At 46.5% G+C, this 17,722-nt stretch overlaps 1 protein-coding gene across 2 annotated transcripts; it reads left to right on the plus strand.

Annotated features, from left to right (window-relative positions):
• Positions 1 to 5,144: 5,144 nt before the first annotated feature.
• Positions 5,145 to 15,152, plus strand: CLDN16 (claudin 16). 2 transcript variants are annotated; one of them, XM_005029603.6, is made up of 5 exons: positions 5,145 to 5,469; positions 9,902 to 10,004; positions 10,255 to 10,419; positions 11,518 to 11,709; positions 12,044 to 15,151. In XM_005029603.6, exons 1-5 carry the CDS (start codon positions 5,326 to 5,328, stop codon positions 12,181 to 12,183), a joined length of 744 nt encoding a protein of 247 aa, XP_005029660.3. In that variant the 5' UTR covers positions 5,145 to 5,325; the 3' UTR covers positions 12,184 to 15,151. The 2 variants fall into 2 exon arrangements, with proteins under 2 accessions (XP_005029660.3, XP_038039816.1); XM_038183888.2 differs by lacking the exon at positions 5,145 to 5,469 and adding an exon at positions 6,294 to 7,332 and having other exon boundaries at positions 12,044 to 15,152.
• The last annotated feature ends 2,570 nt before the right edge of the window (positions 15,153 to 17,722 follow it).

Below are 17,722 nucleotides of genomic sequence, written 5' to 3' on the forward strand. Positions count from 1 at the left end.
AATTGTCAGCTCGGCAGCACAGGCAGGGGTATTTCTGCCCTGTCCCCTCCTGTGCAGGGACACGGCTGGAGCCAGGGCACAAGATGCTCTGGCTCTGATCTGCAGCACAGGAGCTGCCAGGGTGCACCAAAACCTTGTGGTGATGACTGACAAGGGAAAGGGTGCCTCTGGTGAGGGGGCAGGTGAGTTCCCAGGGTGTCTGCAGGTGGCTCTCCTCCCTCGCCAGAGCCCACTGTGATGGGCAGACCTGGGGTCGCTGCTGCATCTGCTCTGGGCAGTGTTGGATGCGCAGCAGGGATGCTCGGTGTTAAACTAGGGGACAGAAAACAGGTAGCAAAGGACCGGTGCCAGGCAGGTCAGTAGGCACTGACCCACACTCACCCAGACAGCTCCAAAATCTTTCCCATGCTCATGGGCCATGAATCACGGCCACAACTGTTTTCTCCCAAGCTTTAACTCTTGCCCTTCTTGCTTTTCTATAGCAGATCAAACATCCTGAAGCCAAGCCATTTCTAACTGAGCAGTCCCTTTTATCCCCTTGGTGAGTCTCCTGGAGGGTCTTTTATCATTCTCTGATAAGAAGGTCAGCTGAATAGGAGTGGAGGGGGGTACCATGGCCCGGAGCGGATGCTTCTTGTGCAGTGAGTCACCAGAGGGGCTGGGCTGCAGCAGGGAGCATGGCAGGGCGAGAGGCACGCACACAGCTCCCCTCGGTGCCGTAAACGTGAGCCCTGTTCCTGAGAAGCAGAAGCCGGAGAACAAACACAATTCAAACTCCTTCTGTGGAATGACTTCTCTTCCTTGGCTTTTCTCTGAAACTGTGGAAAGAGCGTAAATATGCTCCTCACTCTCCATGTCCTTCCAGTACGATTGCAATTAGTGGCATGGACCTTGTGCTTCACTTGCATTTTATCACCTTTGCATCAGGGTGCGGGAGACTTCAGACTCATGCTGGGAAACCTGTGCTTGGAAGAGGATGACGACGATACAGGGAAGTGGCAAGGCATCAACAACCCCCAGGGTGCCTGGGGACAAGGGCTATTCACGGGAACTAGTGACATGCCGAGAGAAGGTGTGTCTGATCCACTGCCCTGCTCCTCTGTCCACACACGCCTGCGCGAACCTGGTATGCAGCGCCGGCACTGTGTGTTCTCCGTGGCTGCTTTCAGGAACCCGGAGCTGCTGTCATGCATGTTTTGGCAGATAAGGATCTCACCACTCCCATGCAGAGAGTGCAGCCACCGTGCTACAGGAGGAGCGGGGCTGTGACTCCTCGCTCTCGATCTAAGTCACTTGCTTAGTCACCGCCTCAGTTTCCCCGCTCTAAAATGGGGTTAGTAATACATCCCTGAGATCATGTGTTTGTCAGCTGTGGATTTACTATGCTGCTGTAAAAGAAAATGTATCTTACTGAAGAGAGATTACAAGGCATATCAGAGCCTGAAAAGTCTATATTGAAATGCTTGTTTTATTATTGTTGCATTGGAGTGACTGAAAATACTGTTTCAAAGGAGTGTATGCAGGTGTCATATCTACACGTGTATTACTCATACACACACAAACACACACACAGGTTTTACTTACCCTTAAGCCCAACTTTAATAGAAAATGCATTTATCTTCCTACTTTCATTTAATCCTGTATATTGCCTGCCTGAAAAGCAGCAGGTTGCTCAGAAATTTTACTGCCCTCCTTGGGGTTACCCAGCTAACACCAAGCTGGCTCCCAGGGCTCTGTGACCACATGAGCACAGCAGGACAGGTATGTTGCAGCTGACACGCACTGCCCAGATCTCTCCATCACCTCTGCCTCCCACGCTGTGCCTGTCTGACAAGCCCCTGGCCCTGAGCATGACAATTGCTCCACTGATGGTGTACTCGCTTGCAATTAGATCTGTATTTCAAGATGGGCAGCATCAGAGCATCCCTCTTGCTCAAGACCCTCTGCTACACTGTGTGTTAGATAACATGGCAGCAAAGGGAGGACACACTTTTTCCTGCTCATGGGACTGCAGCCTCGCTGCGGTGTTGTTGCAGGAATGATTTTGTGGATATGCGGCTGAAAACCAGCTATGATCCTCCCAAGTGTGGCAGTAGTATCTATCACTCTCTGTAAGTATATCCATAACAGAAATGAGACCATAATGGCTTGCCTTTGACAGGGAGCACAGACCACCTTGTATTAATGGAGTAATAAAAGCAATCGACCTGGAGTGCACTCATCTCATTGCTAGGAGCATGTAGACCAGGTGATAAAGCTGTTGCCTTAGGGAAGTAGTGCTGCATTGATGCCACGCAGTTTAAAAGCCCTACTAAACCAAGCTCTGATAATTATTAGGATACCCCAATGCTTTTGTTAGTGTTAAAATACTGCAAATGTTAGATTAGCTGACAGAAAACGATGCAGTTTGTGTATATACTACAGCCTACACTCCACTTGAAAGCTATACTGAATCATGTCAGCCTGGTTTTAGGCTATACAAAGACATCTTGAGATATTTTGAGAGAGCTGATTTCCAAAGATGAGGGGACATCTGCCATGCTAAGCTAGGAGCGCAGTATATAATGAGAAACTGCCACAGACTTTGCTTCATGAAGACGTGGATTTGTTTTAAATAAAGACTATTATATATTTACTGTCAATTTCTATTGTATAAGAATTCTGCATTCTTTCTAATAACTCCAGCAGTTTCCATGGGACTGTTTAGAGAGATGAGTCTAACGAAGGAACAGATACTGTGCTGGTCTCTCTGTCAGGTGAAAATCACAGACCATCATATTGCACGCTCTGGAGCACTCTTACACCAGGGAAAACTGGAGCATCTCGACCTGCTCTGCCACCAGAGCCAGGATGTTCCTGAGCCCTGAGCGAGATGCAAATAGCTGGTGTGAATCCATTTCATGTCCTTCAGTGACTCATGGCCAGAGAAGCACTGGCATTCTGCTCTAGGAAGGGTCATTCACATGCCCTGCCCTACAGGAAGGGGACACAGGGAGAGAAGATGGAGCTGGAACAGCAACATGAATCACTGGACATGCGGAAAATAAACGAGATGTTGTTAGAGCTATGGAGAGATGGAGCAAGCCACTGGCAGCCCTGCACCTGAACATGCTGCCTACAGCTCTTTGTGGAGTTTGCTCCTTAGGCTGACAGGCACAGACAACTGGTGTGTTAAGCCAGAAGAATAGAGTGTGATGGAGTGTGATGAGCTCATGACAAAAGCTTAGAAACTCCACTCTGGCTGGTAGTGTGGTCCTGGTATTTTCCTGGGAGCTTTTAGCTTTCCACCTCATGCTTGTATTAGGAACAATGGCCCATTCTCTGCAGATGGGATTTTTATTTTATTATTTATTTTATTTTATTTTATTTTATTTTATTTTATTTTATTTTATTTTGTTTTGTTTTGTTTTGTTTTATTTTATTTATTTCTGAAGGAGGCTTGTGTCTGAGTTCAGGACAGAGTGAGAAGGCAGGGAGATACATATGGCCATAATACATTGTTTGGTTAGTCCAAGCTCTGCTACTCTCAAGCTCTGCACTTGTCCTCTCTAAGGATTCAGTTCTGCTTGTGGGAAGGCTCACTCCAATTTTCCAGGTCTTTTCTGAGCTCACCACACCACTTTTTCTGAGTTACTACTAATAACAGTTAGCCACGGTACCTTACTCTGAAAACTGGTGCAGCCACAGGTTAATTAACATAGAAGAAGGCAGGTACAGGAAGGTTATGCATATGTCAGTACCTGTCTCATGTCAGTGCAATCCATAGACATGTGGCTAATGAAAGTCATTACCCTTTATGAGGCCGTGTGGTCAATGCCATGTCCCTGTGGGTCAGAACTGTTGGAAACACAAGCTTGCCATTGTCATAGGAAGCTATAAAGTGAAGATCATGGTATTATTTTGCCTTATATAGGCACTTGGAAGCAAGAAATTTCAGCAGAAAGCTTCATATCCACACAACCATATCAAGACGTGTCTGGCAAAGAAGGAAGAAAAGTTCCTTGGTGCTCAGCTTCTAAGAATGGAATTAAAAAACACAGCAGGAAAGGTAAAGCAGCCCAGAGCCCTACAGACCCTGCCTTTTTGACTTGGGCATTTTGTTCTTTATCCAGTGTCTCCCAGCAGCACATACTGAGGAATTATGCAGTGCGTCCTCTGAAGCACCGAGTGATCCTGGGGTAGAGGCAAAAAGATACCCCGGACAGTAAAACTGCCTCGTAAGGTTATGAGAGGAATTCTCCAGGTTATATACTGCTGTAACAACAAACTCGTTATTGCTATTATTTTTGGAGGGAATTCTTGAAGAGAAAGCAAGCTTTGAACAGCTCTGTAAAAGTACAAACTGGCTCCATCTTCAGGTGGCAGATGAGGTGACAGACACGCTCGGTTTGGGAAAGCAGATTGCAAACAGCAAGAATCTGCTCCTCAGCCCTGTGCTGAAGACTTGCCCACTAAAAGTAAATCTCTCTCTTTTTTTTTTTTTTTTTTTTTTTTTTTTCAGCTTCTCTTTCCAAAAATAAAGATTATTGAGTATGTGATGGTTCTGTGCATACGGACCTTCAGGGTGGAAGGATTTTCTAGTCCTTCTCCCCCTTGGTTTTCCTGGAAGGTGGCCCTGTGGCCTAGCTCGAAAAGTTCCAGATTCCCATGTGTGATCTGCAGTAAGGCCATGAACAGGGCATGAGAATTATGTAGGTTTGGCTTAAATGCAGAATAAAGAGCTCCATATCTGAGCTGGGATAGTTGTTTGTGGTTGTTGGTGTTGGCGCTGAGGGTCCATGACTGATACCCTTTCCCTTCCCTTCCTGCATTGAACTGGATCATCAGGGTGCTGGAGCCCGACAGGGTAACCAAAGGGCCTGGAATCTTCACCTGTGCACTCTGTAGTCTGTCAGTACTGAGGCATGAAGTAGTATGGAGGAATAAATATTAATGCACTTGTGTATTACACCTAGCGGTGCTCAAAACTTCTTCCCTGAACAAGTTTTGATTCTTTTACAAAATCCCTACTTTGCCAGCCCCTGTGACAATACCTTTTCCTTCCCTTGGAGGCCCAGGACTCCAGCTACGTGTGTGTCACTTCTGCACAGCCCCATTTCCCTTCAGCCAGGCATGACAAGAGCTCCAGCTGTGCAGGGCTGATTGGCTGCAGCAGCTCCACGTTTGCTGTGGGCTCCCTCCTCCTGTCCCTGCTTCGGCTCTGCTTTTGCAGAAGTCAGGAGTTCCCACTGTTCATGGCCACTGGAAAGGGCAGCGGTGACCTGGACACGAAAGCTCTGCTTCTATTCCAGCTTTAAGAAAAAAGACCCAGGCATTGTTTTTCCCATGCCGCTGGATGCGCTGCAGCCTTCTGGGATGAGGTTTTTCCTCCAGTATGCTGGCTGTTTTTTTGCTTTTTTTTCTACTGGGTTTTTGATAGTATCTACCTGGACAGACTGCTGGATGGTGAATGCTGATGATTCCCTGGAGGTAAGATCTTTCAGAGGACCAGATCTCCAAATCAAATGTGTCCTAGGGAGACTGTGGCATCGTTGCTCCACTCTCATCTACATTTCCCCGGTTGGGCTGGATGAAAGTGGATGAAAATGAAAGAAATGACTCTGGCATGAGCAGGGGAAAAGTGGTCATTTTGTGTAATTCTCTCTGCCAGGCTCTGCTCTCAGGAAAAGTCTAGAGGCTCCAGATTTAAATGTGCATGAACTGGAGCACATTACCCAGCATCTCCAGCCTGCACAGAAATTTTGGAGATGTTTCTAGTTCTGTAGGTCAGTCTTCTTGGTGAAGAAATCCAACATGTACATCTGTGCTCCACAAGCATTTTTCTTAATAGCCATTGAGCTCTAGGGCTAACAGAAATGTGTGGGGACCACGGGGACTGCTGTCAGATCCAGCACTCAAAAAAAATATTTTCTTGAACTTGTGCAGACATCAGCACTTTCGTGTTAGAGAACAGTTTTGGCAGAAGTAAGCTGCAAGAAATGAAGGGGCAGAATGGCACATATTTGCAAGCTGTGCCCCAGACTCCAGTCCCCAAATCATCCCTATTTCCCTAGGACGCGGTATTGCAGTTTTCTTCCCCAGGCAGGCATCATTTTCTGCACATTGAAGAGCTGCAGGGCCACAGTGTGGAAATCTGTTGTCTGGAAAACTGGGTGCTTTGTGCTGAGGTGAAACACTTCCCAGGACAGAGACTTTGGCTGAATATATCAGCAGGAAACTTTCTATCTGCAGGCTAGCAGAGGAAACCAGAGGAGCTCCTCTGCATTCAGTGACGGTAACGCGATGTTCAGCAGTTTGAAGGAAGCACAGTTGAAAGGGCATAACAGGCTCAAGGCTGCTGACTTGAGAGGAACTGCCAGTGAACCCCCAGCAGGAAAAAGAGTGTGGACCCACTAGTACTGGCTGGGATATCGCTCTTCGTTTGTCATCCTAATTTGGGAGTTATTTTAGATTAATTTCAGGAAACATGAATCATTTGGGATCAGCTGAGGATATCAGTATGTTTAGAAAAGCCAAATGGATCCCATATTGAGGCATCATTTCCGAGCAAAACGGAGGAGGGACACCCAATCTTGAATAAAGTGAGTCCGGGAAAGAACTCAGCCGATACCCCAAGGCTGTGTAACCTTGTCTTCTTGCCACAAAGGCACCTGTGCTGGGCTGTCCCTAAGTGCTCCATTAACACCCAGTGTGGTTATTAGCAGCCTCCACTCTCACATTCCTGCTCTGAGTGTGAATACTAAATACTGGAGCAAAGTGCCCCCAGCCTTAATACCTGACCAAATGACCTCCCTAATGGCCCTAATGACTCATTGCCTCTCACAATATGGGAATGCAGGGAAACTGTCCATGGCCAGGAAAGCCTGGAGTGCACAGTAACTCCTTTTTTCAGCTAGGAAAAGGGTTATTCAGACAACTTTCAACTTCAGGAGAAAGCACCTCCATCCTCCAGCACGGAAATCCTTCTTGCCTTTGACCTTGGCCTACAGCATCTCATCTCCACTGCAGAACTCTGGATCCAGCAAGATGCAGCACCACAGAGCGGGGCTCAAACTCTTGCACTCACTGCGAACATCAAGGCAAACCTGGGCTAGGTTTTGCAGTGGTTTGTGCTGGAAAAAGCCATAAACTGCTTCCTAGCGAGCACTGTTGTGTGCACTCAGTCCCTCCCTGTTGTGGATGGATTAAAAGTCTCACCACCACTGTTAAACACTGCCTGGTTCACTCTCGTGCTAGGCTCATCATCACTGTGTGCTGGCACCTTTTACAGTGCGGTAAAACACCGTGACTAACGTCTCTCACATGTTTGTCTTCTGTGCTTTCCCCAGAAGGGTAAGCGTGTGCTTGTTCTGTCATTTTTTATATTAGATTTATTTTAGTAGTAATTATACATCATGCATAGGATATGATTATATATATTACAGTCATTATGCAGTTTATGTTTTACATGCATACCTGTGTTAGGGAAAGCAGGTCGTGGTGATGCGTTTCATAATCAGAATGGGAGATGAGGAGTTCTGGCCAGAAATTGCAGCTCCTTGGGGAGTCCTTGGCTGGGCTCAGGAAAGCTGGAGTGGATTTGCTACAAGAAGAAAGAGGTGATGGGGTGCTACCAATATGGTGCATGGCTGTGGCCATGGGATGACAGCATCAGTGCTGTGTCCCCATGATGGCCCAGGTGGCCTTGACCCCTCCGTTTGCAGCAGCAAGTTTCCACGTGCCAGGTGCGTGCCTGCCCAAAGGCAAATGCCCAAGGCTAGCTGAGGAGCAGACTAACAACCAAAAGGACAAACAGGACACAAAGCAGAGGGGAGAAAGGGATGTCCAAGGAAGTTAAGAAACTGGTAACAAAATCTGGAATAGTTCAGCAGTGGCTCAGGATAGCCACAGGTCTCCCCCTCTGACATCTGCTCCCACCACTCCTGCATCAAGCAATGAAACTTTTATCCCTGGCTGTGCATGTGCTGCAGAATTCCTTGGTTATGCTCATCTTCTGTGCTAGCAAGAGTAGATGACAGGTGGCACATCCCAAGAATAAAATATATATATATATATATATCTTCTTTTTTTTTTTTCTTCCAGTCTAGGAAGGGGGTACGTTCACAAGCCAGATCATGATGAATTTTTTACCTCTAGGACCTGCCTCTGTTTTACCTGGAAGCAAATGAAGCCTGGAATGCCATTAGCCTCTTTATAAATAATTTAGATGAGGATGCTGCCTGTAAGATTTAAAAAACAATACTAATGTGAGCAAGTGAGGAAGTGCATGAGAGTAGTAGCTGAATATAGAGTAGTACGAATAAGCCTACGGAGATTTGAGATGAATGTGAAATGGTATAAACACAAGTGGAACAAAATGCAGTTTAATAAAAATATGTTAATTTCAAGCACAGCCCAAATGCTGATAAATAAAGACCAAAGAGGGGCTGCAGCTGTATTGAGGGCCACAGTAAATGCTTACGCCTATGCAAATTGGTTAACATGAAACTGTTCTCTTGAAAAATAAGAATCAATGAAAACAGGTTTTTAATTTATTTTTTTGGGGGGGGATATTTTTCATTTAACTTGCCCCCAAATTCTGAGAAATTGTAAGTAGTTTTCATCTTCACAAAACAAAACATGTAGATTATTTTCATTGAAACTTGAATAACAACTTTTTGCCAACCTGAAATAGTGAATCATTTTTAGTCACCTTTAATCCACCCTGCAGTATCACGGAGAGCTTGTACAATTTGTACACTGTGCTGTGAAGAAAGTACTGTGGTTGGCTACAGGTTTCAATACATCACAGATTAGACTTTATTAAGCAGCTGAGATGTGTTATTATCTGCTTTGAGATTTACAAAGCGTAGGAAAAATGAATTTTTCACATCACCCAAACCAGCACGGTTCCTGTCGCCTGCGTGAGACCCATTCCCCCTAAATTTCTCTTTCCACTAGCAGCAGTAAGGTGTCCCTGGCAGCAGCAGGGGCAGGCTGGAGCCCAAAGCTGCACCCACATTATCTCCGCTCCTTGTATGAGCAATCCCAGGAATGTTTTAGAGGCGCTCGTTGCCATATTTGCATTGGTAATTAAAATGCCTCCCATATTAAAGCGATTTATGAAAGGCTGGGCTGGGAATGCTATCTAAGGCTTTGGGAGGACAGAAAGGATGAGCCACGATGCTACTGCAAGGTCTGTGAAGTCTGGATGTCTCAGCGATGAGTGGCCAGGTGCATCGGTCCCACAGCAGCGCAGTGGGAGCCCCAGGGCCAGGATTAACGCTGGCTTCCTCTGCTTTTCCAGCTGGTGTTCAGGGCTGAGTCACTTGGGGCAGCCCTTCAGAAACATTTGGGAAGAGGCTCACCCCTTGCTCTGCAGCAAAACGCTCCTGTATTGCGCCAAGGCCAGCTCTCCTGGTGTGAGGCTGGTCCCCGTGAGTCACGAGCGGCTCCATCCTCCTGAGCCTTCTCCGCAGGAAGGTGGGGGAAAGGGAGTGTGATGGCAAACTCATGGGTCGTCTGGTCCACAGCCCTGCCCAGCTCAGCCTGGGCAAGCAGCTGGCAAGGCTGCAAGAGCTGCAAGTGCTGCAAGAGCTGCAAGGCTGCAAGAGCAAACATCACCTACCCTCAGCTTCTCCCAGAAATTCCCTTCAGAATTTTTATCCTTCCCAAAATGATGGTTTTGTGCCCCAGTGTCTCATCTGAATCTATTTCATTCTAATTTAAAATCATGAGCAGGGACATAGAAAATTTCTTTCTTTCTTTCCTTCCTGACCCTTTTTTAGTTCTTCATACTAAACAAGTCCAATGAGCCATTGACATAACTGCACCAGGGTTCCTGCTGAACAGCCTAGCTGCCTGTCTGCTGTGTTGGTGGATATAGTAATTTATGGTCTTTTTTTCTCCTCTTAACCTGTAGGTGAGTACAAAATGCCGTGGCCTGTGGTGGGAATGTGTCACAAATGTTTTTGATGGGATCCAAACTTGCGATGAGTACGACTCCATCTTCGCTGAGCACCCCGGTACGTAAGAGATAAAGGTATTTCCATGAGCAGTGGGGAGACCTGAGTGAAGAACAGGGAGACAAAAAGAGCAGATAATTTGGTGTACCCATGTATTGCAGCCATCTTTCTTTTCTCAGTTGGGTATTACTCCCAGGGGAAGCTGGAGAAAGCTTCACTCCAGGAAAAAATGTTCCCACAGGACCTGACCCCATTACCCACCCACATGGCCATTCCTTACGTGCTAGAATAATCTGCTTCTGTCCTGCAGTGAAGCTGGTGCTGACCCGAGCCATGATGATCACAGCAGATATCCTGGCAGGATTTGGATTTCTCTTCCTTGTCCTGGGACTGGATTGTGTGAAATTCCTTCCGGACGAGCCACTCATCAAGCTGCGCATCTGCCTGGTGTCTGGAGTTACCTTGCTCATCGCAGGTATTCCACTGCACCCCTGCCCTGCACAACACCCTTTAGCAAAAGGGGGAAGCTTTAAAGCCTTCCCTTATTTGGGGACAGGAGTTGGTGATTTTCTAGAAGGTAAACACAGGAGAAGGATGTTTATTTGCTTTATTTGTGCAATATAGCTTCCACTATTCACCACCTGCCCCTAGCAGCACATAGTTGAGTTTATCTGCTCTCATTTCATTTATTGGCCAGATGCCTTGGCTGCTGTGTTGACTGACTTCCATTTACTGTGGTTTGCTGTGAGGAACTCAGTGTTGTTGATAGAGCAAAGAGGCAAAGAGGCTGAAGGATTAGAAATGCCCTGGCACCCTGGTTTGGTTCCTTGTTCTGGCACAGACTGTGTGACCTTGGGCAAGTCACTTAGCCCCAGATCTCTGCAGTTGATTTGTAATAAAAGGATAATAGCACAGCTCTGCTTCCCAGGTGATAAGTACCTGGCTGACCTAGGTGCTTTGCTGTTACAGCCAGTGGGAGGATTTTAAGCACAAAAATAAATAGACAGCTGACTAGGTACCAGATCTTTTCATTTGACTTTTTGCCAGTATTAACCATCTACCTCTGCTTTAGCATATGCTGATTTAACATGCAACTCACCCCAGCTACTGGGAGCATGTGTACTTTGGGGGGTTCTTTTAAACATCCTCTGTGTACCTCACAAAGTTGACTTGAAAAATGCTGTTAAAGTTCAGAAAGTCAAAGGAGATTAGAAAATTAAAATCTCAAAGCAACTTTACAACAAGCCAATAAGCTAAGAAAGGAGGAGCTTTCTGCCTTTTAATGCAAAACTCTTAGTGCTACCAACTGGAGCTTATAGTGGCTGGGGCCACGAGGTACAAATGCTGTCTGAAAGGGCTCAAGCTGACATCAGTAGGGGCAAGGGTAAATCAGCCAAAGTGACTGGGCTGAGACAGAGCAGGGGCCAAAACCTCATGTTCAAGGAAGTTCTTCCTATCCTAAAGTCTGCTCCAGAAGAGAGCAGGCTGTAGCTCAAAATTTTGTATTTGTGGTCTCTTTGAGATCACTGCAGCCTGTGGGAGCACCGTGTGGCACCTCCCTCCCATCCTGCAGGTCTCCCAGGCATTACTGGCTCGGTGTGGTACGCCGTTGACGTCTACGTGGAGCGGTCCTCTCTCGTCTTCCACAATGTGTTTCTGGGCATCCAGTACAAGTTTGGCTGGTCCTGCTGGCTCGGCATGGCAGGGTCGCTTGGCTGTTTCTTGTCCGGGGCCCTGCTCACCTGCTGCATGTACCTCTTCAGAGGTGAGGAGCTCTTCTAGGGCTGAAACGCACCAAAGAGACGGATGTTTCTCAGGGCCTACTACAGGCACATGGCATCGGGAATGTCCTTCAGGCATGTCCTTCAGGATGGTTGCTCATCCCCAGTTGCAGCATCCTCAGCTGTAAAATGGGAATAGTGCTATTTCAGCAACACTATAAAGCACATCAAGGGCTTTGGGTGGGAGCTGAGGTGTAAGTATGACATAAAATGTGTTATTACATCATATCTTTGAATGCTTCTTTCTCTGTATTTCGAGGCTTTACAAGCTGAAAGTCACCAAGCACTTGTTAGCAGATCCTATTTCTTTCCTCACAGAGACCAGCTCTGGAAGGCTTCACCCTGCTTACTCCTTGAGGAAAGGCTATTCCTCAGCTGGGACAGTTGTAACCAATGTGCACCTGCCATCCTCACAAACAGCTACTGCCAAAATGTATGCCGTGGATACGAGAGTGTGAGGAGGAGGCAAATGCACCAGAAAGAGCTCCACTCCAGTGGGTTGTGCAGGAACCTGAGCTCCTGGGGTTGTGGCATAGATGAAAAGTTGAATTTTGACAATGTACTGTGTGTTACAATATTTGCATTATGAGAGCTTCACAAAAATTGCCTTCAAGAAAGTAATCTCCAGGAAGACTTTGCTTTAGGGATTCCAGTTTTCTCGAGTACTGGGGCTGCTTGCATAAGCACAGACTAAAATAGCCAACACAAAATCTTCCAGCTTTTGGCTCATCACTATCAGCGCGAGTGAAATAAATCAGCTGCTCCTGGAATCAGCCACCGGTGTTCAGTGTGAAGATCCCCAGACTGCAAGGTGGATCTGCTCCCTGTCTGGCAATGTGTTGAAAGAACATACAAAGCAGAAAATACATGCTTCTGTGGAGAGAGGGACTGATCATCTGGCAAACATCTGGGCCCCGTGCAGCCAGCACGGGGGATGTTGCTCCTGAAGGTAGCTGGGGAGCTCAACAGAAGATAAAGAGCTGTGTTAAATGCCTGGCCGCATTTTTTGGCCCATAAACCTCTGCACTGAGGAAACACTGCAAATTCAGGTGCATTCTTTCCTGTAAAATACAGATTTTCTCTGTAGGTGCTAAAACGTACATTAGGGATTCACTAGATTCACTGAGATCTGGAAATTGCCAGCTTCTTTATGTTTAGTAAAAGTTTTGCCCGGACAGTGAGTGAAAATCCAAAACCTGGCCTTGTGCATGACAATGAATCTATACCAGCTAGAAAGCAGGATAAAGGATAGTAAAAACTTCTGCCACTTTCTATCAAAGGGTATTTAAATCCAGTTCAGGACTGCTGTCCCCTGCTGCAATCCAGGCTGCCTTCAGCACATTCCCTAAGGTTGGGTGCAAAAGCACCGACAGCCCTTCAATGCCTCTGAAGGAAAAAGAACTTGAGACATGGCTTTGTTAGGTTTGGTGGGACCTGCCCAAATCCAGTCCTTTCTGCCATGAGCACCACTTTATTCAGTGATGGGCACCAGAGAGTGGGAAAAGGCTTTCAGCACAGAGAGGTACCTGCCTGGGGTGGTGGAGAAACATTAGGGGACTTTCATTAGGGGTGTGCACACCCTTGAGAACAGAGGGCCCACCAAATGGAGGCTTCCTCCACTGACCACTTGGTGGACTGGAAGGAAAAACTCCTTCCTCTGATACAAAGTGAAGCTTGATGGCCACAGGCAGATGGGATGGAGTGGGTTGAGTCCCTCTGAGAGCCCCTATAATGGAAGATGAGGGGCTTAGTCCTCTCATGGGTTATCCATGGGTTATCTTTTTTTTTTTTTTTTTCCTGGGAAATTTTTTTATTGTTCAGAAGAGGAGGAACAGTCAGGTATCACCTGCTAATACAGGTGTGCTGGCAAATCTCAGGCCATTGACTTCTCCTGCTCTTTTTCTGGGGTATGCTCTAGCTGGGGAGACTTTTGGGCCTTTGTCCTGATGGTCTTCAGTTTGCTTTAGGATGCCAAGAAGTGTTTTGTGACTTGCAACACATGGGTCACAACAAGCGATCATTCAGTAGACACTTTGGGATTAAACGTTTAAACTCTGGTCAAGGGTAAATATAGAGGACTGATCTCATTTGTTCCTTCAGCCTTGTGCTCCTCCAGGGGTACCAATAAGGCATATGCATACCCCAAATACTGTCTTAACTCAGGGTGCACGTTCCTCAAATATACACGTACACAGAGATTGTTGCATAAACATTCACGAGACTTTCTTTTCTTCAGTATATGTGTGGAATAAGGGTTAATTCTGTTCTTCCTGTGCTATACAGTAGCTTTTGAGGATCTACATCCTGCACAAGAGGGCTAAGAAAAGGTCACAGCAGCCCTTAGGTTTGCTGGGTTAATGTTTTGTCACAACCATTCCAGTGCTGCATTGGTTCATTCAAATCCCGCTGACGCTCCATCTGATGTTTTGATCAGTTGTTAATATTTAATTGTTGATTCACTGATTGATTGAACTCTGATTTCATGACTGCAGTGTGCAGTCTTCCTTAGCTTGTCATGATGCCACAATGCCAATCTATTTTAGTATGGTCATTTACTCATTTGCAACAAATTCCCCCAGAAAGGACAGAGGTCTTCCTTTCTCTTTCAAAATCACAACCAGTTGCCAAGACTTGAGGCATTGCAGCTGAGCTCAGGTATTAATGTGTGTCTTTAGCTCTTTCAAATTCCTATCTGCATCCTACTCAGCTCACAGGAGGAGTGGGGCTGGATATAACAACAGACCACCCTTGCCTTCCTGACAGCCACTGGTGGCTTCACAAGACTGTTCAGCTGCACTTTCCAGCCAAGGCCCAACATTTAATCCTTTGGTTCCAACAGGTTTTTAGCCTTCTCCCACTTTTCACTGACTCCTAAGGAGCGTTTTTGCCTATTGGAGCATCTAGTCCACTTCAGTTTCATCGTTTAGTTTCTGAGGCCGCAGACAGAGGTGGGGACTGAGCCAAGACCTCCCCTTCTTCCTCCCTGACATCTCCTCAACATCAGCATCTCCTCAACCCTGGGGCTCCCCATTGCCCTCCCTACTCACATCACACAGTCGAACGCAGTCTGCCAGGGCTCCAGATGGCCACAGGTTATGGAAATTAGTAATGTCTTGTAGGTAAGCTCTTTGCAAAGCTGATTTCATACCCTACAAATAGGTATTGATTTCCCATTTTGATTTATGCAAGCAAGAAATAGCCAATAAAACAATGACATCTGCAGTCATTGTCCTTCTCTGCCTGCAGCATTTCGTCCTCTCGCCATCTCAATGAGCCTTGTTCACAAGGGCTCTTACCCCAGCACTAATGAGGACTCACTCTCCTGTCCTTGTGAACTAACATCTCCTCATGCAGGTACACGGATATGTTCCAAAATATGGATTTCCCCACTTCTTGCATGCATTGCAATGTGGTTTTTTTTTTTTTTTTTTTTTTTTTTTTTTTTTTTTTTTTGGTGTGTGTGAATGCCATAGATCTGAACAATTATTTTCATTACATAAGAATGTTACTTCAAAAATATCTTTTCCTTACAGATTGCCATATTTTTGAGATAATATAAATGCAGTTGACATTGAGAGTCAGCTTCCTCTAACACCACTTCCAAGTTTCACCCAGAAAGGTGTTTTGCCCTGATTCCTGGAGGGAAATCATTGCTCTGTTGTAAGGAAACCAGCCCCTAGGACAGTGGGGTGGATTACAGAGGCTGCCCAGACCTTCACCATTACCTGCAGATACCAGATCCCAGTGCACACCAGTAGCAGCATCTCTTTGAGAGTTGGCAGACTTTATCTCTCGCCACATCTACTTCTAGTTATTTTTTTTTAAACTTGCAAAGAGAGAAAAATAAAATCACACCAAGAAAACCAGGCTTTCTCTCTCAGCTGGGGCTGGGACTCCACAGCTTGCTCTTCTGCACCTTTTAACTACTGTGGGCAAGCAACTAATGACCGAAATATTCTGCCCAAGCACTGCTACAGGGAGCAGAGGACAATTTTGTCCGTGTAGCTATTGGGTTCCTGCTGTAAGATGCCTTTGAGCAAGAAAGAAAGAGCCAGAACTTTCCTATCTAGTGACCCAGAGAGAGAGAGAGCATCTGCCCGCAGCCTCATCCTCTTCCTTTCACAAAAGCCTTCAGATGACAATCATAATAATAATAACAATAAAACACATAACAGATTAAAGAATATTTCTATTTTTTCACATCTTTTGTTTACAGCCCTCCTGGCAGCCCTGGCCAACCCCCCATTATGACTCAGCTGCCTTTCTTTTTGCTCTGTTTTGCCCGAGAGCCAGTTTATGACTTTATTATTCAGCTGTTGACGTGTGGAGGTGAAAGTCCAGCCCTTCACCTCCCCACGTTCCCTTTGTCTTTTGCTTCCAGATGGTCACCAAGCAATTATCTCCTCTGCTCTGCTCCCATTTCCCCCTGTCAAGGCTTGTTGATGAGTTCCCTCACAAATACTCCTGCCTTCCATAGTTCTCCGGGCTTTTCTAGAACAATTTGCTATTTCCTCTCAAAGTCAATGGGAAATATAAATTACAAGATGGGTGGAAGTCAGAGGGTCACAGCAGAACAAGTGCATTTCCAAAGTAGATCCAACTCCAAAGGTGATGAATTATAAAGAAATGGCTCATCTTTCCTCATAACTCAGGAACCATCAGCCAAACTGCAGCAACTGACCTTGTTAAGGGCTGAGTGCTTACAAAAGCAGAATATGCCAAGCAAAGCTGCTGCTGTTGTAAGGATGGGAACAGGGGGCTGGAAAAACCTCGCCCACTCTGCTGGAGCACCGGGGAGTAGGGGAGCGGGCTGGTAGAGGCAGCTTTTGTGGGGCAATGTGTGGTTGGTGTGGCCATCCCAGCTACATTGCCTGAAGGAAAGAACTCATCCCTTTCTCCATTTGCATGGCCAGGAAGCCAAGGACCAGGTCAGGTCCCCATGAACTAGGCTGCCCTGCCCAGGGAGCCATCTGCCCCCCTTCGGGATGCTCTCCATCTCCACCCCAAGCCAGCAGCAAAATGGGTTTATACCAAAAACCCACCAGCTTGCCCCAAAACAATCCCACATGGACCCTTTGTGGAGATGGCTCCTGGTCATCTGCAGATGCTGGAATTCCCCAGGGCTCCTGCTGTGTTGCACAAGTACAGCAGTGCACATGCAGGTGCTCCATGCTGGTGGCTGCTGCTGGAGCCTGACTTTGTAACCACTACCTCACTTTACTGTAAGCCACTTGCTGTGATTTTGATTGAATTATTTCATTTCTTTTTTAATAATTAAAGCACCTCAAAGATGAAGCAGAATGCAGTTGAAGGCATGCTAGTAGTGCGGGAACACAAACCTGCTCCCGGGAATGTTTCTGCAAGAGCAGCAGCCGCCTCGGAGCACTGCTGAAAGTCTCGCTTGCCCTCTGTTGGGTGGCTGGGGAAGGATTTACCACCTCGGAAACAAATGCTGAGTGCTGGACCTTGTGAAAGAGGGACTCGGAGTGATGGAGGCACTGCAAACAGATCAGTCCTTGCTTGTTAGCCTCTCCAGTCATCTGATTAGAAGGTGACATTCAGTGAAATTAGAGGTGGCAATGTATTTAGAGCTGAGCAATTAATAAGCAGGAGACAGCAGTGTTTTATGCAGCATGTAATGCAGACAGCCTGTGGAGTTCACTTCCACAAAAGGGTCACTGGAGCAAATGCCGGGTGGAGGTTGGAAGGAAGTGGTGGCTGATTTAATGCCCACGAGCAGGCTGAGCAAGCTGAAGTGACAAACATAATCAAATCTCATGCTTCAGGGCATAAATTGAAGGGGTTGAGTGGTGGAAGCAGTTATGTATGTAAGAGGTCTGATCCCGAGAGGTGCTAATCACCTGCAATTCTCACTAAGTTCAGCAAGCGAAAGGAGACTCAGGAACTGCTCGGCTTCTCCGCTGGCTGACTCCGTACTTGCTAATTTTCCTTATTAATAAACCCTGCAATATTTCAGCCTGCTGGCACAAACATTCA

Source organism: Anas platyrhynchos, chromosome 9 (genome assembly GCF_047663525.1).
Source record: "Anas platyrhynchos isolate ZD024472 breed Pekin duck chromosome 9, IASCAAS_PekinDuck_T2T, whole genome shotgun sequence".
NCBI lineage: Eukaryota > Metazoa > Chordata > Aves > Anseriformes > Anatidae > Anas > Anas platyrhynchos.

Excerpts from the sequence above, each read along its gene's own strand:
- CLDN16 (XM_005029603.6), top strand. The coding sequence starts at position 5,326 with ATGCCGCTGGATGCGCTGCAGCCTTCTGGGATGAGGTTTTTCCTCCAG. Across the intron at positions 5,470-9,901 it reads ATGCTGATGATTCCCTGGAG|GTGAGTACAAAATGCCGTGG; the intron begins GTAAGATCTTTC and ends CTTAACCTGTAG. Across the intron at positions 10,420-11,517 it reads AGTTACCTTGCTCATCGCAG|GTCTCCCAGGCATTACTGGC; the intron begins GTATTCCACTGC and ends CCCATCCTGCAG.